The sequence below is a fragment of the Protopterus annectens genome, chromosome 6.part0 (assembly GCF_019279795.1).
Source record: "Protopterus annectens isolate FY-2018-M chromosome 6.part0, PAN1.0, whole genome shotgun sequence".
Taxonomy (NCBI): Eukaryota; Metazoa; Chordata; order Ceratodontiformes; family Protopteridae; genus Protopterus; species Protopterus annectens.
The window spans coordinates 1,623,782,242-1,623,807,820 of record NC_056737.1 but is presented as its reverse complement, the minus strand read 5'-3'; the positions used below and the strand labels follow the sequence as shown (position 1 = coordinate 1,623,807,820).

The following is a 25,579-nucleotide window of genomic DNA, read 5'->3' as shown; positions in this document are numbered from 1 at the left end:
AATCCCAGCTTGCAATCATCTGCAAACTTAGTCAGGTATAAACCTTCAGCATTGGCTTCCACTTCAGATAAACAGATGCCAAAAACAGTGGTCCCAGTACTGAGCCTTGGGAGAGTTATCCCAGTATAATTCCTTGAAACATAGCATGAAAATATGTAAAGTCATTTTGCAGACTGCCCATTCTGGACACAGAGCATAACGGCCAGCAGCAGTTAGGATCAGGGATGCAACCTTCCTTAAAAAGACCCGGTCTTAAGGGTTTAAAGTTAATCAACTACAACTTAATCATCAAGCACATAGGAGCACTGTACACCAGGACACTGATTCTGGTAAGATAAAATGCACAGAAATTAAAAATAAAATAAGAAACTATGTTAGATAACTACAGTCTAATAGTTCTGTTCTACAAATAAGTGACTTTTTTTGTCTGTAACAAAAATATTGTTTACTTATCAGTTTACCTATAGCTTTCTTTACACTGAAAAGATAGTCCTCCTTCATTTCATCAGAAAGTGAATCAATGGTGCTGCTCAGTGCTTTCAAATGTCGTGGGACTAATTCCAAGACATGTTCTAGCCAGGAATCTTCCATTGCGGCTACATGTTCAGTGTCAATCCCATTGTGAATGTAATAGTAGTATCTCTAAACAATTAAATCAATAAAATAAATTAGGTCCAGGCTTTGTGACAATATGTAAAATGTTTTTTGTTATGGTACACTGTAATACTTAACATTGCTTATGGTTTGATGTTCCCCAATTACTCAAGCATCTTGACAGAAATAACATCTTAGGTTTTGCACATTTCAGTAGACTCATTATACCTTGATTAATTAAAATGAATATCTACCTTCATGCCATACACTGATTTTGAACTCATTCTCATTTGACAGAGCCTATCTGGATGGATATGTGAAAATAAACAAAGCTCTTCTTCAGATCTGTAATTGTAACAAACTGCTTGGTAAAAATGTAATAAGCAGCTTGCAACAGTTATCACTACACACAGTGTGTTTCAGCACATTAGCTGTGACTGCAAATGCAGCATCAGCATTCATTTATGAAGCCGAGATATCATCATAGCTTCATAAATCAATGTTGATACTGCACTCCCAACACCATCTGCACCTGCCAATTGCACCCCCCTAAAAGCTTGTGACCAGGGCAGCCACCTCTTTACCTTGTTGTAATTACAGTTCTGGCCAGTTTACACAGACACACACATGCACACAAATTCACTTGTTCACACATGGCCTGTATGTTACCTACAGGCAAACTGAAAGATAAATGAAAGTTATGCACTCACCATAATATAAGATCTGAACAGGTCCATCCTCATCGACAGTACCATCAATGCCATTAGGCATAAGGTAGCTTGGTAACTTGAATTTCCTTTGTTACTATAGCTCCTTCTCTTTAACCTATAAGACACCCCAAAATAGCTTCCGCTTATATTTCTGTCATTTCGTGCTAAAGCAGAAAAGGAAAGAATTCGGTATATAATAACTGAAGTCCTATAAACCACGTCAACGGGAAGGCAGGGGGAAGGAGGGTGGGTACACTTAAGATGATGGATCTGCAGGTCTAGATTTTATATTATGGTAAGTACATAACTTTCATATCTGGTATGAGGAGGTCCACCTTTGTTAACAGTAGGAAAGCATCACAAGCTTATCCTCTTGGGCATTACCTTCAACTCTGGCCCTAAATGAAGGCTTGTATGTAGAGATTACATCTAGCTTGCAGTAACTTGCAAAAAGTATTGAGTGAAGTGCATGGATCTGCAGGAAAATATCACTGAATGAGGCATTTTGAAAAAAAAGCATGCAATATATCCACTACCCTGGTTAAATAAGCGATATAGCCACTATCCTGGTTAAATGAGCTCTAAACATTTGATCACGTAGCCCAGACCAGTATGATCCTAACCTTGAGTAGCATCCTGCCTTCACCAAGAATGATACCACGGTATAAAGAAAAAGGTATCAATTTCAACAATTGGCTAGGTTTCTGGTGTCATTCAGAGGGGATCCAGTGTCTGTCCGCCTGGGATGACATGCTCGACAAGCCATGCTGCTTCGCTAGAGACAGCTTGCACCTGTCACCCTTAGGCTTTCGAATACTGGCCAAGGCTCTTGCCACTCCCATAGTTCCTTTTTTAGGTAAGGCTCAAAAGACAACCTACCACTATAAATAGAACAAGTAACAAAAAACTGAGGGTAATGCTACTCAATGCCAGAAGTCTAAACCTCAAAATGCACGCACTCGAGGCACTCCTCAGTATGGAGAAATTATATATATGTGCAGTTAACAGAAACCTGGTTTAAGACTCCAGAGAGCATCCCAGCACTACCAGGCTACAACTCGTACCATACATTTCAGCCACAGAACCTGGACCAAAATACAAAAGGCAGGGTCTTATCCATATTCATCAAGGATACCCACACCTCCAGGTTAGTGGCACAGCACGATGCTTCAGATATCATCCATGTGCAACTAACAATGGGCAAAACTGCAATTCAAACTGTAGCTTGCTACAGATCATCCACCATGTCCCAGGACCCCCATTCTGCATTTCTGGAAACACTGGGAAACATAAAGGTCCTACCAAACACCCTAATATTGGGCGATTTCAATTACCCAAACATTAACTGGGAGAACTACTCAAGTACCAACTCCCTTGCCCAACATTTCCTAGAATTTATAAACTCAAATGCCCTGGATCAACTGGTCAACACTCCCACCAAAGATAACATATTGGACCTGGTCATCACCAACATGGGCGACTGGTGTTCCACACCTGAGGGCAACCTCTCGCTGGTTAGATCTGACCATAAACAAATCACTTTGGATATCCACATTCCGCCCCCAGCCCAGACAAGGAAGCCACCGTGAAAAACTTTTCAAAAGCAAACTTCACATTACTTAAGACTGAGGTGGAAAATTTCAAAGCCCCCATGCTAAAGGATAACGCTGTCCAAGCTGCAAAATCCTTTACTAATGCATTCTATGGGCACCTACAAGAATGCATGGATCGTGCTATCCCAACCAAAACCAAGACTCACTCCTCCAAGAAAAGGAAACCAGTCTGGTGGACCCCTGCCATAAACAAGCTATACAATAGAAGGAGGAAACTAGCACATAAAAGAGTAAAATTCCAAGAAGGAAAGACATCCCTGATCAGTATCAGCAAGAAACTACGATCCCTCATAAAATCATCCAAGTCGAGCTTCGAAAGAAAAATTGCCAAGGACTCCAAAGATAACCACAAGGCATTATTTAGCTATGTCAATAATCTAAGTGGCAATGCTCAGATCTGCTTGGAGTTAGTGCAGAATGGCACAAAATACACCGAACCGACCGATATCACCAACATTCTGGCAGACAGGTTCAGTGCAAACTTCACCCCCCTCTCACCCCCAAAAGGGCCCATAACCATACCAGAAGAATGTAGAGCCCCTGAAATCACAGACACCAGTTAAAACAGCCCTCTCCAAAGCCAAAAACACAACATCAATGGGACCGGATGGCGTCCCAGGCTGCGTCCTGCACAATCTCAAAGACGAACTAACCCCTCACCTAAACACACTGTTCAAACTCAGCCTCTCCACAGGCTATGTACTCAGACTGGTGCACAGCAATGGTTATTCTGCTCCACAAAGGTGGAGCCACAACAGACCCCAGGAACTATCACCCTACAAGCCTGACTAGCTTTGCCTGCAAAGCTATGGAGTGCATCATCATGGAACTCATTAACAGAGACATTGGGAACCTCCAAACACTGGACCCTACCCAATTTGGCTTTGTTAAGGTCAGATCATGCCTCCTAAACCTGGTGGACTTCTTTGAGACAGTTATTAAGGCTATAGACGAGGGAAAGGTGGTACACACAGCCTACCTAGACCTCGCAAAGGCCTTCGACACCATTCCCCAGTCTGGTATTATAGACACGCTCACCATCCTGAACATAAACCACTACGTCACAAGATGGGTTGCCAACTGGCTCATGGACAGAACCCACATGGTGAGAGTTGCGGGAGCTAGGTCCGACTCTAAACCGGTTACAAGTGGCAGTCCCCAGGGCTCAGTCCTAGGACCCCTCCTGTTCGGCATATACTTCTCACTGGTATGGGCAAGCACAGGAGGACTATGGCTGACAAAGTTCACAGATGACTGCAAACTAGGGGCTATAATTTACTCTCCGGCTGACACAGACATCTTCCAAAAGGGTCTCACTGAGATGGATACCTGGTGTCAAAATCCTGGCCTCAAGCTAAATGCCAAAAAGTGCATAGTTATTCCCTTTGGAAATAACAAAGTACCCACAAACTACCACATAGGTGGTAGTCCCCTAAATACGGAAAACATAATAAGGGATCTGGGGACCCAAATAGACAGTAATCTCTCCTTTGATAATCACATTGCCAAAGTGGTTAAAAAAATCCTTCTATGTGGCCCACCTAATCATAAAAGGGTTCGCATCCACATCAAAAGAGGTCTTTGTGCCCCTCTACTCATCACTCATCAGACCCATCATAGAGTACAACACCCCATTTGGGATGTACCTTACAAGACACCTGCAACAGCTGGAAAGACCGCAGAAGTACCATACCAAGAGTATCAACTGGCCTCAAACAGATGCCCTATGCAGTTCGACTGAAGAAACTCCAGCTGTTCTCAGTTGCATACCACCTACTCAGAGGTGATCTCTGCCTGACATACAAGGCCATGCCCAACCCAGAATTGATGGACAAGATTCCAATCTACATTAGGCAGAGCTCCTCGCTAACACTCTTCAAGAGAAACCTTGACGAGTGGATGGGAAACAAAGTTTACCCCGGGGATCACTTCAGTGGCTCTGCTGGACAGAGGCACAGGGAACTAATCTAAGGGGGCGGCGAAAGCCAACACATTCTGGCCAGGCTTATAAATGCCTTCAGGCAGATAGCCTAGTACCTACCTATGAACATTGAAGACAAAACTGTACTGTAGTTTTCCCAACAGAATTTAACAAGCACTGAAGGCAACATTTTATTTATTTATTACAACATAACTTAATACAATAAGTCAACCAACTAAACAAAGACATTTTACAAACTTCAGAAGTCATTTTTCTATCAAAAATGGACACAAATAATTGTGAGTATTGTTTTAAAGATCTGTTCCTGTCTACATAAAATATGAGTTGCTTGTGGACATACATGCAATCAAAATTAAATGTATTCACCATTACTATGCATCTGTGCTGATCATTTTCATTCTTCCTCAATGTATGGGTCTCTGATCTGACTTGCCCAATCTCTCTAGATTCTTGGATCTGACTCTCAAGCTCTTCCCTTTACCCATAATGCCCCTTACTTGATAGATTACCTCAGATCGAGTTTGCTGCTGCTAGAGATGCCAGAAGGCAAAAATACTTATAATAATAATTATAATTATAACAAGAATCAGGACAGAGACAGAGTAGGGGCTCACACTGGAAGCAATGGTTCCCATATACCTCATCACCTCATTAGGTTACTCCCAAAGGATAATGATAGGGGGAAGGAGGGTGGGGAGTTGAGGATGAATGAAAATGGACAACATGGATGCATAGTTATGGTGAGTACATAACTTTAATATTTGATGTTGTCATTTTCATTAATCCCACAATGTATGGGACAGAGTCCACAGCTATGACAATCTAGGGTGGCCCTCATGGAAGGATATTCCAGAGAACTGCAGAGCCAAAGGCAGCCCTGTTCCTGAATATGATGTCCAACTTGTAATGAGCAATAAAGGTATGGGAATTGGACCAAGTGGCCGCAGCACAAATGTCATCAACTGAAGCTCTCTGGCCCAAAAAGCAGATGATGTAACCATGGGTAAGGGCAAATCTCTTAGAGAATATACAAATATAAATACAATCTGTTATCCATTTAGCTATGGTAACTTTAGATACTGTTTTTTCCAATTTGTTTTTAGCAAAGCAAACAGAGTTAATTAGTTTTTTTAAATACTTTTGTTCTATAGAAGTAAAAACAAAGTAGTTTACGAACATATAAAAGATGTAGCGTGTATTCTCCCTTATTGTCAAATTTTGGAAAAAAGACTGGTAAATTGATTACTTCATTCAATGTTTGACTGAAACAACTTTTGGTAGGAAGGAAGGGTTTTGTATGTAATGTTACTTTGTCTTTGTGAAAAACCAAATAAGGCTGTTTTAAAGTGTGTGGAGTTCAGAAACTCGCCTTGCTGATGTAATGCCAACAAGAAAAATAAGTCATGTACTCACCTTAACATTCCATTTCTGTTGTCCATTTTCATTCTTCCTCAACTACTGGGTTCAGATCCAAACCATCGGATCTGACTTGGCCATTGCTAAACCTCACGGCAACCAAATCTCTCAAGCATCTCCCTTACCCACAATGCACTTCTACCAAATACCTTAGATCTTCTTTGCTGCTCAGTAGAGACTAAAGTATGAAAGAGGTTAGTGGAGAAGCCATATCTAGAAGTCATATGTAAAAAAATAAGTATACAGGGATCCTGTAAACACTTGTTCCTCCAGAAGTTTTAGGATGGGGGTTGGTGGGAGGGGAGTTGAGAAAGAATGAATATGGGCAATACATATGGAACGTTATGGTGAGTACATAACTTCTTTATCTGATGTTGTCAATTTTCATTCTATCCTCAACTACTGGGACAGAGTCCCCTAGCTACCTGTTTCCAGGGTGGACTCAAGGAAGGATATTCCTGAGCACCATAGATCCAAATTATGCCCTGTTTCTGGAGGACAGATCCAACTTGTAATAAGTGACAAAGGTATGGGGAGTAGCCCAAGTTGCTGCTGCACATATATCATCCATGGACATTCTTGACTGAAAAACTGTGGAAGTCACCATGGAGTGCATTTTCAAGGAATGTAGAAGAGTAATGCCGAGTTTAGTATAAATGAAGGAAATACAATTTGTCAACCACTTTGATAACGTAAGCTTAGAAATTGGCTTTCCTAAAGTTGGTTCAGAAAGTGAGATAAGCAATTGGTCAGCTTTTCTGATTTTCTCAGTCCTATGCAAATAAAAGTGCAACTGTCTATGGACATCCAGTAAATGCAAGATATATATTCTCCGTTGTTGGTAAACTTAAGAAAGAACACTGGTAAGTTAATGGCCTGATTAATATTGGATTCTGACACTGCCTTTGGCAGAAAGGATGGATTAGTATGTAAGGTCACTATCCTTGTGGAAAATTAAAGATGGAGATTTAGAGGATAATGTTTGGATCTCAGAAATTCTTCTTGCAGAAGTAATGGCAACCAAGAAAATTGTCTTCCACGTAAGATATTTAAGGTATCATGTAGCTGCTGGTTCAAAAGGGGATTGTGAGAGAGACTGCAGCATCAGATTTGAATCCCATGGAGGGGTAGGATCTTTAAAATAAGGCCTTAGGAGGAGAGTACCTTTAAAGAAGGCCTTGCTCAACTTGTGAGAAGCTATGGAGGAGCCATTAAATCCAATGTGGTAATTGGAAATTGCTGCCAGTTGTACTTTAATGGTTGAAGAACTAGCTTTGTTTAGAAATAAGTGTGCTAGAAAGTCCAAAATGTAATTGATAGGGGCTGAAAAAGAGTTAAAGTTGTGTTGTTGTGCCCAAAATAACATACCTTTTCCATTTACTGGAATAGATTGTTCTTGTTGAGGGTTTACAGAAAGATAAAATTATACAGCAAACAGGTGAAGCAAGCATGGATTGTCTGGCTATTAATGGAACTGGAGAAGCCAAGCAGTCAGCTTGAGGTTTGGTATATCTGGATGCATCATACCTGTCGGGTGAGACAGAAGGTCTGGAGTCGGATCTAGGTTTCACTGTGGTTGAACCAGGTGAGGCTAAAGGAAGGGAAACCAAATTTGTCAAGGCCAACAGGGTGCAATGAGAATTACTGTGGTCTTCAACTCGGAAGCTTTCTGCAGAATTTTGGAATCAATGGAATTGGTGGATAAGCAGAGAAAAGACCGGCAGGGGGGAAATCATGGAGTACAGCATCCCTCGGTGACTTCTACTGTGGTGAAGTTAGGGCACAGTAGTTGCTACACTTGTTTATGGGAAAAACAAACAGGTCGCAGCAAGGCTGGCCCCATTGATGGAAAATCTCATCCACCACCATTTTGTTGAAGGACCATTTATGCATGAGGAAGAAGAATGCACCTGCTCAGTTTGTCTGCTATCACGCTGGATTTCCATGGAATGTGCTTTGCTAATAGAAAGCGGTTGGAAGAGATCACCCACTGCCAGATTCGGAAAGCTTCTCGACACAGTGGGTAGGATTTAGTTCCTCCTTGTTTGTTGATGTACTGTACAAGTGACATGCTGCCTGTTTGAATCAAAGTTGTCCCAGAGGGGAAAGCATCTTGAAATGCCTGCAAAGGTAATAGCACCACTCTCATCTCCAGGCCATTTATGTGCTAATTGGCCTCCTCTGGGGACTAAGTGCCCTGGACTGTCTTTCTGAGCTACTGCCCACCATCCTATCTGGGAAGCATCTATGGTTACTATGGCCTTGGGCTGTTGGGGAGTGAAAGGATGGCCTCGAAGTATTTGGTTGGATTGAATTCACCAACTCAGATCTCTTTTGCATATCTGGGTAATTCTTATCTGGTACGACACTGATAAAGGACTGACCACTGAGCAGCTAGCATCCACTGTAGGATCCTCATATAAAACCTGGCTCATGGAACTACAGCTATTGCCGCAGCCATTGAGCCTACAGTCCGAATAACTAGACAAGCTGAAACTGAGGTACTCATTATAATCTTTCTGACTTCTGACCTTATTGTTTCAGCTGTGTGTGGTGGAAGAGAAGCAATGTCAGATTTTTTATTGAGAAGTGCTCCTATAAACTCCAATGTCTGAGCTGGCTGTAGTAGTGGTTTGTTGCAGTTTATGGTTATCCCCAGAAGAGCGCAAGTCTGGAGAACCTGATCTCTTGCATATATGAGCTCATGCCTGGCCAGAGCAGAAGTGAGCTAGTCATCCAGGTAGGGGAAACACCTGGAATCCCTGCAGTCTGTGGTCAGCTGCTACTACTGCCATGCATTTGATTAACACCATGGAGCTTTGGTGAGTGTACGGCAGTACTCTGGACTGGTAATGACTGGCTCCCAACCAGAAGCATACGTACTTTCTGGATCACTTGTTAATTTTTATATGACAATAGGCGTCCTGAAGATCTATAGAGCACATCCAGTCATCCTTGCCTAGAAAGGGGAGAATGGACTGAACTGTGACCATCTGGAACTTGATTTGCTGAACTGATTTGTTTAAATTGGTGAGATCCAAAATTGGTCTCCAGTCCCCTGTTTTTTTTTGGCATTAAAAAGAAACTTGAGTAAGCTCTGGATCCTGTTTGGTTTGGTGGGACCTCATGGATGACTCTTCTTCTAGCAGCGTTTGAATTTGAATTGCTGCTTGATCCCTCTGAATGGGTGGAACATTGTAGATTTTTCTTGGAATTGGAGGTGGAAGGGAAAAGGGTATTATGTAGCCTCTGGAAATAATCAAATGCACCCAAGTATCTTTTGTTAAATCTATCCAGGCTCTCTGGTGCAGGGATAAATGCCCCCCTCTGACTGTCTCCAGAGGTGGACAGTTGGGCCACCTTTCAGGAACGCTGAAAGGGTTTGCCAAAGAAAGATTCTTGCAAGCCCTGGTTTTGCAGGCCACTTCTGCCACATGGGTGTTGTCATCCATTAGAGTTCCCTTCTCTACCTCTGGGGGAACATCCTCCACTTGTGTCTTGGAAAGGATCTTGAGACTTTTTAACCACATCTTTTTGGCTACTGCACTGATTCCTGGAACAGGATCTTTGGGGAGACTAAACATGTTTGCCCATGGCAGACACAGTCTTTCCATCCTTTTCACACTTGGACAGGGTTTCCTTTACTTTAGGACCAAACACTGTAGTTCTGTCACAAGGAGCATTGACAAAAGTGGACTTAAATGGTTCTACAAAATTACAAGTACATCCAGGCACGCCCCTCATGGAAATGCCTGAACCCACTGCTTTTGAAGTTCCTTCCGGTATGTTGGAAACTAATCTCATCAGGGTACTAATGCGCATGACCGACGTCATATCCTCAGTCTTTTCTTGCCCCAGATGTCAGAAGACCCTAAAAAAAAACAAGGCCAAAACCAAAAACTCCAAACAATCCTACACCAAAACTATGTACAATATATACAAAATTACCAGAGTATAACCTCACCTACACAACCACCCCTAAACACAGAGGGGAAGGAGGGAGGGTAAATTGGACTGCAGCAATGTGGATCCTCGAACATCTACATTTATGGTAGGTACAAAACTGTACTATGTTCTTCATTCCACATTGCTGCAGTCCTAACTATTGGGTAGAATCCCAAAGCAGAGGTAAGGGAGGCTGGCAAATCATAAGGAAGCAGGAGCTGTCAACATGCCCTGCAAAATTGCTGTGGCAAAACCAGCCCTAGATTTAGAGTAGAGAGGAAGGTGGTAATGCTTAGAGAAAGTATGCACTGAACTCCAAGTAGCTGCCTCCAAAATATCCTTAGTTGCCACCCCCCTTAGAAATGCTGTTGAAGTGGCAGTAGCCCTAGTGGAATGAGGCCTAATCCCAGCCGGAATCTCCTTGCCATGACGGGAATAACAAAATGCAATGCAAAACCCAATCCACTTAGAAATAGTTTGTTTTGACACAGGCTTGCCCTGAGAACTCAAAGCAAAAGAAACAAACAACTGCTGAGACTGCCTAAAATCCTTAGTCCTGCTTAAATAATAACGCAACTGCCTGTGTACATCTAAAGTGTGCAAAATCTTTTCCCTTTATTTTGGGGATCTGCATAAAAAGTAGGCAAATGAATAGTTTGGTTTAAAGCCACACTAGAAACCACCTTAGGCATAAAGGAAGGATTAGTACGTAATGATACCCTATCCTTATGAAAATCAAAAAGGCTCTACCGCCATAAGGGCCTGCAATTCAGAAACCCTTCTTGCAGAAGTAATGGCCAACAAAAAGCAGTCTTCCATGACAAGTATTTCAATTCAGCAGAAGCCGAGGCTCAAAAGGTTGTAGAGTAAGTTTCTCCAACACAAAATTGAGATCCCAAGCAGGAGTAGGAGCTCTACGTGGGGTCTTATATTCTTTGCCCTCTAAGAAATTGCTTGAACAAAGGATGCGAAAACAATGGTGGGTCACAATCATAGTGAGCTGAAATTGCTGCAGCATGAATCTTAATGGAAGAGAAAGACAAACCTTTGTCCAATAACTCAGTAAGATATTGAAGAGCCACACTCAAATTAGGCTCAGAAATCTCCAAATTGTTTGCTGCACTCCAAAATAAAAATCTCTTCCATTTGTCTGCGTACACTTTCCTTGTACTAGGTCTTCTGGCTTCCATAATCACATTTAAAACTTGTTGAGGAAGTTGAGACCTGCTGTGTTTCAAAACAGAATATGCCAGGCTGTTAGATGAAGAGAGTGAAGCTTGACATTGAGCAGGTGACCTTCTTTCTGAGACAACAGGTGTGGAATCAAAGGTAAAGGCCATGGAGGCTTCCTTACCAGACTCCTCAGTAATGGGTACCAGTGTTGCCGAGGCCAATCTGGAGCTATTAAAATCATCCTTGGCTTGTCTTGTCTGACCTTTAGGAGCACCTTTGGGAGAAGAGGCAGAGGTGGAAAGGCATACACATGAAGATTTTTCCAACTGAAAGAAAGAGCATCCACTTTCCAAGCTGTGTGATGAAAACTCTTTGTGCAAAACTGGCAGCTGGTGGTTTAGTGGAGAAGCGAACAGATCTATGTCTGGAGTTCCCCATGACACTGTCAATTTTCGAAATACATGAAGATCCAGTTTCCACTCGTGGGGATCCATGATTTGTCTGCTTAACACATCTGCTAAGGAGTTCTGTGCTCCCGGCAGAAACCTTGCCTGAAGAGTTAGATGCAAGCTGAGCGCAGTCTCCCATAAAATCATTGCTTGCCTGCACAACGGGTAAGAATGTGTTCCCCCTTGTTTGTTGATGTACCACATGACAGTTGTGTTGTCTGTTAGAATCAACACCTGCCCTGGAAGAAGTAACTCCTTGAAAGCCATTAATGCAAACTGGACTGCTAACATCTCTTTCATGTTGATATGTAGATGCTGTAGTCTGGCAGGCCACTTGTCTTGTATCCACTTTCCATTTAGATGAGCTCCCCAAGCAATGTCTGAGGCATCTGTCGTTAGAATCTGACTCGCCTCTGGCCGGGTCACAGAGAGTCCCTTGTTTAGGTGACATTCCTGAGCCCACCATAAAAATTCCTTTTGAATGCAAGGTATTATTTGAATGACAGTGTCCAAATCCTGGCAGTGCTGTGTCCATACATTTTTGAGATACCATTGCAGCTTCCTCATATGCAGTTTGGCATTGGGAAGCACCAGAATACAAGATGCCATGAACCCTAAGGCTTGAAGGACTGTCCTTGCAGTCAGCCCGGACTGAAGAGAGAGTTGATGGAAGTAACTGGAAAGATTCTTTTGTTTGTCCGGGGTTAAAAGGCCATCTGGGCTGCTGTATTCAGTCTCACACCCAGAAAGCACATGTCTTGAGAGGGTACTAGACTGGACTTTATTTCGTTCACAGAATACCCTAGGCATCTTAGCACTGCTATCACAAATTCCAAATGCTGTAAAAGGTCTTCCTTTTCTTGAGCCAGAATCAGGCAGTCGTCCAAGTAAGGATAGATTTGAATTCCTTTTAGCCTGAAGTAAGCTATCACTGGAGCCAGAACCTTTGTGAATACTCTGGGCGCAGTAGATAAGCCAAAGGGCAATGCAGAGAACTGATAATGAGAATTTCCAGCTCGAAAACGCAGATACTTCCTGCAACTTAGTCTGATAGGCACATGAAGGTAAGCTTCCTTTAGATCTAAAGTTACCATCCAGTGATCTTTGCCCAGCAGAGGTAAAAGCTGTTGTAACGCCAACATTTTGAACTTGGGAATGTCCAGATAAGTGTTGAGGATAGATAAATCCAAAATTGGTCTCCACGTGTTCCCCTTCTTCGGTACTAGGAACAGGCGAGAATAAAATCCCAGGCCCCTTTCTGGCACAGGAACTGGCTGAATGGCCCCTATTTGGAGCAACAGAGAAATTTGCTTGTGAGCCTCTTTTCTTTGTAGAGGAGGAATGTCTGGCATGCCTTTGAAAGGAGGCAAGGTATGGAAATAAAACCTGTAACCGTGGTGAATGATATCCAAAACCCATCTGTCTTGGGTAATTAAATCCCAATTTTCTTTGAAAAGAGCCAGCCTTCCTCCCAAAGGTGCTGCCAGGCGAGAATGTACTGGCAGCTGAAAAGGTAGGTCATTGGGTCTGTTTGAAAGGACTGACCCCTGCCCTCACCAGAAGTCTGAGCAGGTGAACTCCCTGTTCTAGGCCTAAAAGAAACTTGAGCTCTGCCCCTACCACGTCTAGACCTGCCCCTAGACTGGGAATCATAAGCAGGATATGTCCATCCCTTAGTAGGCCAATTTCTACTAAACTTCGGAGGCTGCACCTGCAAAAATCCTTAACAGTTTGCATAGACTTAGCCTTGTCCTCCATTTTCTTTAAAACTGCTTCCACAGGCGAACCAAACAACACATCAGACTGTAAAGGAGCATCCAAAATCCTTGTTTTAACATGCTCAGCTAAATTCTGATCCCTCAACCAGGCGTGCCTCACGAAGAACAGAACCAGTGGCAGCCACCCTCGAGGAGGCCTGCACAGCATCAAAACCACACTGCAAGGAATGCTTACCCACCTGTTCAGACACATGAACTAAATCCTGCAACTCTTTACACTCAATACCTTCTGCCAGAGCATCCACCTTAGACTTCAATTGTGAAAGGAGATAATTCTGATATTTTAACATGTGAAACTGACAATTCAATGCCCTCATGGCTAAAGTGGAAGAAGTATACACTTTCTTTCCCCATCTATCCAAAGCCCTTGCCTCTTTATCAGGAGGAACAGGATTTTTAACAACAGAAGCCTTCACACCTTTAGGCCCCTGAGAGACAGTTTCGGGTCTGCCCTAGGACTCTTAAAAGATACTTATGAGCTTCAGGCACCCTATAGTACCTATCCGGTTTAACTGGGGCAGGAGGCAAAGAATCAGGATTCAGGAAGCCTCTGCAAAACATCTTCCACCACATTCAGAACAGGAGGTATAGCTAAAGGCCTATGCTGGGGTAAAAACAAGAATTCCTAAGCCTCTTCCTGGAATCAGAGAAATCTTGGCCTTCCCATTTAAAATGTTCCCTCATGGAATGCAGAGTCTCTGAAAATGAAAAATCCTCAGGAGGAGAAGCTGAAGGAGTAGAATCATCCACATCAGAATCAGAATAAGGAGGATACTCCTGCAAGTCTTCAGCCAAGACTCAGAAGCCTCGAACATTGCTCAAAACTCTCAAACTCAGGTTCCACCCTAGGCCTCTTATCAGGAGGGGCATAGAACCTCTAATCATAGTAATCAAATCCTCTGCCATTTTAAGCATATGTTTCTTAGGCAAAGACCCTGAAGCACTAGGAGAAACCCCCACTGAAGCTAAACTTGGCCTGCCTCTCAAAGAAGCCTTGGAAACAGAAGGGGAGGCTCTAACCACCTTAGGAAGAGAGGGAAGAACAGCCACCTGAGAAGCCCCTTCAGCCTGGCCTACTTCCTGAGAGGACACATCCTGTAACAGTAAAGTCTCTCCCTGAGACTCCAAAGCAACTCCTGGCAGAACCTCCGGCTCCACTGAGCCTTCTAAAGAACCGACGTCCGGGACTGTCGGTTCTTCCACCCTAGGCTTTGGTGCTTTGTCCTTGCGCTTTTTGGCCGAAGCGGGCGTCGGAGCATCCGACGGCATTTTATAATTACAACGCTTCCCAAAAACTAACCTGGCACAGTCTAACCTTCTCTTAATCGTGCGTTTGTTAAATCTAGCACAAGAGCGGCATCCAACAACGTCGTGCTCAGGCCCTAAACAAGGTATACACAAAGTATGGTAATCCCTATGAGGTATCTGTTTCCCACAAGAAATACAGTTATTCACTTTTTCTGACATCCAGTTAAATACTGAGGCAAGAAAAAAACAAAATATTCCCCAACGGGTACTTAGCCAACTTTGATTCGGTCTGAAACTCTGACTTCAGAAACTTTCAGAACGCCAACCTGCACTCGCAAAACTGCTTCTGCATCGGACCATGCGGCAAAAAAGACTGAGGATATGACGTCGGTCATGCGCATTAGTACCCTGACGTACTGACGTCAGTCTAATGCGCTTTGACCGACGTCAGCCATATACTTTGGTATTCGGGCCGACTGGGACAGCGGACTACCCAATAGTTAGGACTGCAGCAATGTGGAATGAAGAACATCACCAATTTGTTTTGGGAAGGGCTTTGGGAAGCACAACCACCTTTTTGGCACAGGATCTCTAAAATGTCTCAGAAGGAGATATCTTCAGGTGGGGACTTGGAAGACCCATCCCGCTCATTAAAATCATTGTCCTCAGTTAAAGATTCCTGCGGGGAATCCAAGTGCCTCCTCTTGCATGTTCTCTTTGGTGGACCTCTTCAGTGGGATGTTATGGACAAGTATCGGAAGAGACAGGAACTGCGTGTAAGCTCTTATGGGCTGGCTGTCTCCATGGAGAATGGTGACCAGACTTAGAGCTCAAATTTGTTGGGGGAATGGGTGCAGGATCAGATGAAGTGTGAGTAGAAGATTCCCTGGGATGGGAGAAAACCCTCTCCACTATCCCAAAGGCAGAGTGTTGAGGAGAAGTAGAAACCAACCTCACTAGAACCGAAGCTCTCAGCTCAGCTAGTTCTCCACCATTCCCAGATCATGCCTCTGAGGAGGGTCAGACCTGAGCTGTCCAGCACTGAGGCTCCAAGAAAAAGCAACAACTCCAAAAACCTTAGAGTTGAAATCAACAACTTGGAACTGGCACCAACACTTCAGCTTGAAAACTTGTCCTGCTCAGTGAGGATCGGCACCAAAAGGATCAGGGATAAAGTCGGATCCGAAGGAGAAGGTGATATCCTCTGATCTAACACAAACTCTGTGTTTTCAAATCCAATGGCTCTGAAACTATAGGGTAGATCTGAGAAGGAGTTACTATGAGGTGTGAAGGTGGCTGAATGTTCATAGAACCGATGGGAGACTAAGCCAGCAACACCCCCATCTGGATTTGTGCTCTAAGAAATTTCCTCATCACCCTGTCCACATCTGCCTCAGAAAGACTAATGGGAGGACCTGACTGAGGAAGGTGTGGAAGGAGGGCTAGATGACTTCCTAGGATTCTCCTGTAAAAATGGAGACCTAAGTGTAGTAGACACCAGTTCCAGAGAAAATCTGAGGCTCCAGATCCAAGGAGACAACCACAGAAATTGCCAGATCTGACACTTTTTTGACTTTGGAGGGCATCTCCAAACTGGGAACAGCTGCAGGAGACCATGTAGGAGAGCGATTCCTGTGTTCCCTAGGATCTGATGACCTTTGTTTTTTTGCAGGGGTTTGAGCCCCAGAGGTAGAAGCAGTAGAGGAAGACAAAGCTGGCAAAAGGCCCTTCAGGACTAACTTATTTCACCTGCTACTGATTTCCCTCAAATTAAAACCTGCACACATCTCATAAGACATCTGCAAGTGAGAAGGGCCTAAACAATACCCTGTGGGCATCCAAGTTTGATTTTCATTCACTATTTGAGTATAACTATTTATCAAACTTTTGGTGATCAGATAGTTTAATGCCATTGACGATGTAGCAGGAGCTACCCAGTCTACATTAGGAGCATTTATGTTCCAGCAATTAAATCCACCTTATCCAGAAAACTCTTACTAATAAGATTTAAAAGTTGCTCATCCATCTGCTTTGAAATACTAGGGCACAGATAAAATATTACTATATCCATTTTAGTTCCACTGACGTCTATACTCACTATGAGAAATTTGGAGACCATTTCATTAAATTTTGTGACAGAATCATACTTACTGGTTACAAAGATAGACACCTCACCTCCTCTTCTATCAGTTCTAAAACTGTGATGACCAGAGAAATCTGGTATTATCAGTTTGTTATTGCAACTAAACCAACTTTTTGCAATCAATAACACATCAGTCCTATTATCAGCCAGATAGGCCTCTAAATCTTCTAATTTATTATTTAAACTCTGAGCATTTAACAAAAGATTTAAGTTTAGCTTTACCAAGAAAGCAAGTAAAGGGATGACAGATAACAGTGTCTGAAAGGATAATGTTTTAAACTCTGGAGACCTTGACAAAAAGACTGAGAAAGAAGAGGTCTAGCACAGGCCAAAAGGACCTTCTTTATTTGGCACCAGAAAAAAAAAAACTTTGCCTACCCAGCAGTCAGGCGTTGATTCTTTGACTCCCTGAAATAAGATTTGTTACAGAACTGGAGGAAATTAGAAGTTATGTACCTACCATAACGTTCCATGTTAGTTGTCTTCTCTCGCCTTCTTTCTTGCTGGATGGGTTCGGAGCTGATCCTTGGCTCTGACTCGGCACTTGCTAAGCTCGAGAGTCACTTTTACCAGCTCGAGGCAGCCACATATCCCATGATGCAAGGCGGTAAATACCCAGATCTCGTTTGGTACCTAGAGGGAAAACTACCTAGCATAAAAACTTTCCACTAAGGAAAGAAGAGCAATTAGCCTAAAAAGGCTGTAAGGGGAAACCAGATAACTAAACTAGAACTAACTGGTGCCCAAAGAAGCAATCTTCCAGAGACAAGGGAGATCAAGGTCTGTCCAGGCAAGGGGGCAGGAGGGAGGGTCACAAGAAAGAAGGCGAGAGAAGACAACTAACATGGAATGTTATGGTAGGTACATAACTTCTAAATGTTAAGTTGTCAATCTCGCCTTCATTCTTGCTGGATGGGACCGCGTCCCTAGCACCTTTATCCTGGGTGGCTCAATGGAACAGACTCTTGAGAACCGTGAAACCAAAACTGGCTCTATCCCTGGAGGCCAAATCCAATTTGTAATGAGAAACAAAGGTATGAGGAGTGGCCCAAGTGGCTGCTGCACAAATAGTATCTAAGGGTAGCCTAGCCTGAAAGGCTGTAGAAGTGGCTAAGCCTCTAGTGGAATGTGCCTTTGGTTTTGAGCACAGCTGTTTGCCCCTAAGTTGATAGATTTCGGAAATGGTGGAAGATAGCCATCTAGACAAGGTCACTTTGGAAACAGGGAGGCCTTTCTTATTTTCAGCATAAGAAAGAAAGAGCTGATCAGACTTTCTGAATTGTTTTGTTCTGTCCAAATAATATCTGAGTTGGTGGTGAACATCAAGATAATGTAATTTTTGTTCCGATCTGTTGGGAGTAATTAGGAAAAAATACAGGGAGATCAATAGATTGGTTTAAATTTGTTTTTGAAGCAACCTTGGGCAAAAAGGATGGATTAGTTCTCAAGGATACTCTGTCCTTGTGGAAGACCAAATAAGGGGGACGAACAGAGCGGGCATGAAGTTCTGACACTCTCCTAGCCGAGGTAATAGCGACAAGAAAGAGTGTCTTCCATGAAAGAAACTTTAGTGAGCATGAAGCAGCTGGCTCAAAGGGAGGAAGAATTAAGGATGTCAGCATTAGATTTAGGTCCCATTGAGGAGGAGGACTCCTGACAGGAGGTTTGAGGAGAAAAACTCCTTTTAGAAAAGCTCTACAAAGTTTGTGGGACATAATGTTGTGATCTGCAAACCCAACATGAAAGTTCGAGATCGCAGCCAACTGAACTTTGACCGTGGAAGATGAAGAACCCGAGTGAAAGATTTCCGCTAGAAAATCCAAAACTGCATGAACAGGGGCAGTAAAGGGATCTATGTTCCTTGATTTCGCCCAAAGGGAGAAGCGTTTCCACTTGCTAGTGTAAATCCTTCTAGTAGAGGATTTAAGGGAAGCCACTATGATATCCCTAACAGGGTTAGAGATCATAGGAAGCCTGGCTAAGGAAGGAAGTGGAGCAACCAAGCTGTGAGGTTGAGAGAAGGAATAGACCGATGCAGCTGACCCGATTGGTGGATCAGAAGATCTGGCACTGGGTCCAGATGCCACGGCTGCGCCAAAAGGTGACGATGGAGGAATGGAAACCAAATTTGTCGAGGCCAATACGGGGCAATGAGAATCATTTTGGCTCTCAAAACAGTAGCTTTCTGGAGTACCTGTAGTATCAATGGAAAGGGAGGAAAGGCATAAAGAAGTCCCTGGGGCCAATCTTGGGTAAGAGCGTCTCTGGGGGGATGGCCCAGAAGTGGGAAGAGAGAGAAGAAGGCTGGGCATTTGCTGTTTTGGGGAGTAGCAAAAAGATCGCAACATGGGCGGCCCCACTTCTGAAAAATCTTCTCCACTATAGATTGTTTGAGAGACCACTCGTGAGGCATGAGTATAGCTCTGCTCAATCTGTCCGCTAAAATGTTGGTTTTCCCAGGGATATGCGTTGCTACCAGAAACCGATGAGAGGAGATCGCCCATTGCCAAAGTCTGAGAGCCTCTCGACACAAGGGGTAGGACTTGGTTCCACCCTGCTTGTTGATGTACCACACTACGGACATGTTGTCCGTGTGAACTGCAATTGTTCCCAAGGGAAGAAAGTCGTTGAGGGCTTGCAACGTTAAAAGCACTGCTCTCATCTCTAGGACATTTATGTGCAGGTGGTATTCGAACGGTTGCCACGTCCCATGAACCATCCTGCCCTGATAATGACCCCCCCACCCGATCAGGGAGGCATCCATAGTGACTGTGGCTACCGGGGCCGGGGAAACAAAGGGTCTGCCCTGATGAACCTGGGGAGAAGAAATCCACCAAGATAGGTGGTTTTTGCAAGTTTGTGTCACCAGAATTTGGTGACGCATGGGAAGTTGTTGGTGGGACCATTGGGTGAACAACATCCATTGAAGGAGACGCATGTAAAAGTGGGCCAAAGGAAGAAGAGTAATGGCAGCTGCCATTAGACCCAATACTTTTAGGACCAGTCTGGCTTGCACCTTTTTGCTGGCAAGGATGATCCGCACATGGTTTTGGATATCTAGGATTCTCTGGCTTGTGAGGTTTGCTGACATCCGAACAGTGTCTAAATTTGCGCCTATAAAAGTAATAGACTGGCAGGGCAATAAGGAGGATTTTTCGTAGTTGATTGAAATTCCTAACTGAGTGCAGAGATTTAGGGTGTAATCCCTGGCTTGGAGAAGTTGATGCCTGGTGGTGGCTGAGAGGAGCCAGTCGTCGAGATACGGAAACACCTGGAATCCTTGACGTCTCAGGTGAGCCGTGACCACTGCCATACATTTGGTGAACACTACGGGGGCTGTAGTGAGACCAAAGGGCAGGGCTCTGAATTGAAAATGACTGGACCCCAGCCGAAAGCGGATAAGCCTTCTGGAGCGTCTGTGGATTTTTATGTGATAGTACGCATCCTGAAGGTCTATTGAGCACATCCAGTTGTCTTTGCCCAGGAAGGGCAAAATCGATTGAAGTGTGACCATCCGAAATCTTGTCTTTTTCACAGACTTGTTGAGCCTGCTGAGGTCCAATATTGGTCTACAATCTCCCGTCTTCTTGGGAACCAAAAAGAACCTTGAGTAGATTCCGGGCTCTGAATGGTCTGTTGGAACTGGCTGAATGGCCCTTTTGTGTAGAAGCTTTGATACTTCTAATTTTGCGACTTCCCACCGGGTGGAACATCTGGAAGGGAATTTTTGTGAGGGAAGGGACTTTCCTCGAAAGGAATCTTGTAACCCTCGGATATGATCGACTGTACCCATTTGTCTTGTGAAAGGGAAAGCCAGGCTTCTGGGTACAGCGATAATCTTCCCCCGACTGCCTCCAAGGATGGACAGTCGGGCAACACCTCACAGATGCTGGAAGGGCTTGTCAGAGAGAGGCTCTCTGCTTCCCTGGTTTTGCGGACCCCCTCTGCCCCTAGGGCGGCGTCTGTTATTATTACCCCTCTGCCCCTAGGGGTAAATTGACCACGTGTGTCCGGCGTGACTCCCTGAGATTTACGGAACCACATCTTTCCGCCCTTCTGTCCTTTAGGGTAAGGCCTAGAAGGGGTGGAAAAATGGACTCCTACGGCAGAAAGAGTCTTGCCGTCTTGCTCACACCTGGTCAACGTATCCTTCACCTGAGGACCAAACAATGTTGATCCATCGAAGGGAGAGTTTGTGAAGGACGCCTTAAAGGGATCTGCAAAATTACAGAGCCGCATCCAGGACTGACGTCTAAGAGCCACTCCTGTCCCTGCAGCTCTACTCGCTTCATCTGCTGCATACGAAATCAGCCGCATGGAGGAGTTGGCTATGGAGTTAAGGATTCCTAGCTGAGAAGCAATTTTGTCCTGAGCCTCTGCAGCTGTAGGATCCTGTACTACTTCACCTAATTCTTTAAGGATGTCCCTTTGAAGTTTGGTGAAGTGACATAAATAATTCAGCGAACGCATAGCAAAGGTCGCTGAGGAAAACATCCGCTTACCATACCTATCCATGGTCCTAGAATCCTTGTTAGAAGGATGGACTGGTACGGAAGTTATCTGCAAGTTCCTTCTTGGTGGCGGCCGCCACCACCATGGCATCAACAGGGACACCTTTTGTAAGAAATTGTTTCTCGGAAGGGGCTGCAATAAATTTAGAAGGCCTCCTGGGAACTGGTTCTACGGAATCAGGAGATGCCCACGCCTTCTGAGCTATCACCTCCATGAGGAGGTCAAAAGGCGGAGACACCCAGGAGGTGGAGGGTCGAGATCCGAACGCCTCTAGGTATACCGACTCATCCTCGGAGGGATTAATGGAGGGCCAGTTTCCCCTCTGTTTTAGGAGTTCTAGGATGTCTGAAAAAGAGACATCCTCAGAGGGGGATCTTGGGGACCCCTCCGACTCATCTAAGTCGGTATCTGAAGTAGTAGACTCAGGGGAGTCTAGGTGCTTCCTCTTACAGGTCCTCTTATGTGGAGGATCTCCTGAAGGATCAGGAGAATCCTCGGAAGAGGGGGTTCTTCCCAATGGGGAAACCTGAGGCAGTGGATCTCTAGGTCCGGGAGCAAGAGAGTGGGAAGAGACATCTACAGACACCGTAGAGGGAGGAGCTAAGGGGATAGACTGCTGACTGAGCCCAGGGGCCAGCACACTCTTCATCACCTCGAAGGCTCCCCTCCCAGGGAGATCCGAGACCCGCCCAAGAAACAGGGACTCCCGGGCCCACCGAAAGGGAAGGCTCCGAGGCAGATGTTGGGGCCGAGCTCACCAAGGCCGAAGCCCCGAGGGGAAGAGCAGGGTCGGACAAGGGTCCGATGCCACTCACCCCCTTGGAGCAGACCAGGAAAGCCCGACCACCGGATCCCTCCAAGGAAGGTCTCGAGGAGGAGATAAGAGTAGAAGCTGAAGGAGCAGAAAGGGGAGGTATCTGCCCCGCAGCCATAGCAGTAACTATTCCCATAGACTCCGGCTCCGAGCTCTGGAGGAGAGTCGAAGGAGGAACTTGAAGAGGGTGTGGACTAATAGTCGTCTGTTGAGACAGACTATGAAGCATTTGGGCTAGTGCCTGTGATTTTAACAATCTGCTTACCACTCTCTCCAAATCATGGTCAGACAGCCTGGAAGACCTAGATGATCGGCTCCGATGGCTCCGCTCCGAAAGAAGAGGAGAGGCCGGAGCCGACAGTATTGGCTCCAAAGAGGGAGACCTGGACCGCTTCCTCGACGGAACCATCGGAGCCGAAGAGCCCTCAGTTCCAGACGGAGCCGACAACTTCTCGGCTCCAAATCTAGTCAAGGAAGTATCGGCTCCGGCCGGAGCCGATACAGGCAAGGAAATAATGGTATCGGAGCCGGTCGGCGCCGATACCAAAGCCTTAGTCACATGGTGATCGGAGCCGGTCGGAGCAGACACCAATGTGGCAGTTAAAGTATCGGCACCGATAGCCGTCGGTGCCGAAGATTTAGTCAAAATAAGATCGGCTCCAGCCGGAGCCGATCTCGACTCCAAAGGAGTCGGAGCCAAGGCCGGAGGCTTAGAAGCAGAAGCCTGGGCCTTGGAGGTCTTAGAGGGCTTGCCCGAAGCAGACTTGGCCGGGGAGCCCTCCGGTTTAAGAAGTCCTCTCAAGATTAATTTATTTCTCCTTTCCTGCAGGACTCTCTGGCTGAAAGAGTGACAGATAGCACAGGAGTCCTGCAGGTGGAGAGGTCCCAGGCAATAGATACAAGAAGTGTGACCGTCTGTCAGAGACATCTTCTGACAGCACGAGTCACACTTCTTGAAGCCTGAGACCCTCTGTTCCTTGGACATAGTGAGTATACACACACACCCAACTCACACAGTCCCAGACTCAGAAATTTTAACTTAAAAAGGGGAAAATATAACCCACACACACACACCCTGACAGGAAGGGATGGGAAGGGAATGAAGGCCCGACTAAATAAAAACAAGTAGGGAAATAGGAAAACTAGACTATCGACCCTACAACTGCCTAAAAATGACAATTATACTAAGATATAAGAGGAAAACTAGGAATGGGGTGTCTAACAATAGTAAAACAATTTACTTACCACGAGCTGGCAAAAGGAGTACCTCATCAGCGAAGCGGCAAACGAGATCTGGGTATTTACCGCCTTGCATCATGGGATATGGGGCTGCCTCGAGCTGGTAAAAGTGACTCTCGAGCTTAGCAAGTGCAGAGTCGGAGCCGAGGATCGGCTCCGAACCCATCCAGCAAGAATGACGGTGAGATTGACAGCTTAACATCAGGAATATTTGGTTTACTGGGCAAGAAAGAATTGCCTGGAGAGGAGGAAAGGACTCTCATTGTCAAGAGTACAAGACCATTTTCTGAAAAAAAAAAGTTATGTGCTCACCATAACATTGTAGCCGTGTTGTGCATTTTCGTTCTTCCTCAACTGATGGGTCTCAGATTTGACTCGGCTACTTCTACCAGATCCTTGGATCCAAACTTTTGAGTTCCTCCCTTTACTCATGATGTCCCACCATCCTAACATACTTCAGATCGAGTTCACTGCCATTAGAGTTAAAGGGACAATAGCTTAAAGAAAATAATAAAGGGTGGAATAAGAAAAGAGCTGGAGCTCAAACAAGGAACAAAGGTTCCCAAAGAAAAACTCTTAGGTCTTTCCAGGTGCAAAGGGAAGGGGGCAGGTGGGCTGGAAGTTGAGGAAGAATGAAAATGGACAATGCAGATGGAACATTATGGGCAGAAAGGGGGTTCACATTCCTGTAAGTGTCCAGAATACAAATCTCTTCTATTTACTTAGCAAATATTTCTAGAAGAAGCATTTTTAAGAAGATAATGAAATACAGTGGGGACTGGAGAGGAGACCCTGGGCTCTCTAGCAATCAGTGGAACTGGAGAAGCCATGTGGGCAGTTTGAGGCCTGTTATGTCCAGATGAGTCACCCTGTTGAGTCATACAGGAGGTCTGGAGTGGGATCCAGTACCCATGTCTGAAGAAGATGATGAGGCCAGAAGAAGGAAAATCAAATCTGATGAGGCCAAAAGGGGGAATGAGAATAACCGGTCTTCAACTGGAATGCTTCCTGCAGAAAATTTGGGAATGAGACATATTGATGGATATGCAAAAAGGAGACTGGAGGGTCAAGCATGGCTTAGAGCATCTCTCAATGACTCCCCCATTGGAGGGATCAAGGCAAAAAAAAAAGCTGCTGCACTTGTTGTTGAGGGAAGAAGTGAATAGGTCACAGTATGGTCAGCCCTATCAATGAAAAATCCTCTTCATTACTTTGGCATTTTGAAACTACTCATGAGGCTTCAGAATTGGCCTGCTTATTCTGTCCAAAATCATGTTGGATTTCCCAGGAATATGCATTGCTATTAGAAAGCAACTGGAAGAGATCGCCCACTGCCACACTCTCGTTGCTTCTCAACAAGGTGGGTAAGACTTGGTTCCCCCTGTTGGTTGATGTACCAGACCACTGACACATTGTCCATCTGAACAATAATTGTACCAGGGGGAAAATGTCTTGAAAGGCCTGCAATGACAGGACTGCTGTCATTTCCAGGACATTGACATGTGTTTCGGCCTTTTCGGGGGACTATGTACCTTGGACTGTCTTTCCCAAGTAATGCCCCTCCCACCCCAGTTGGGAGGCGTCTGTGGTCACTCTGGCCATAGGCAGGAAAAGAACAAATGGACAACCTTCGGAAAGTTTGTTTTGCATGTTTTGTCATCTTGACTGAGGTGGTTAAAGGATGTTGAAGAATGGACCAATGGACTGACGGAATCTATTGAAGAGTTTTCATGTGAAACCTGACTAGAAGAACAAGGATGATAGCAGCTGCCATGGATCCTAAGGCTTGTAAAATTAGTCATGCTGGAAGAGAAGAATGTTGTGTTACTTTCCTGACCTGGGATCTGAGTGCCTGGATTCGAGTTGGAGGAAGAGAGGCTGTTGGACTGACTGTGTCCAGAAGAGGACCTATGAACTCCAGACTTTGCATAGGTGTCAGTTGTGAATTGTTGTAACTGACTGTAATGCTTAGATAAAGGCATGACTGGAGCAAGTAGTGCCTT

The 25,579-nt window shown here is 44.7% G+C and overlaps 1 protein-coding gene across 1 annotated transcript in view; it reads right to left on the bottom strand.

The window, feature by feature from the left end:
• Positions 1 to 25,579, bottom strand: part of DNAH7 (dynein axonemal heavy chain 7) — a 4,771,155-nt gene that overhangs the window by 4,574,136 nt on the left and 171,440 nt on the right. Inside the window, exon 3 of the mRNA XM_044073696.1 lies at positions 462 to 642. Within this exon, the coding sequence (XP_043929631.1) occupies positions 462 to 642 (181 nt within the window). The remainder of the gene's footprint in view (positions 1 to 461; positions 643 to 25,579) is intronic.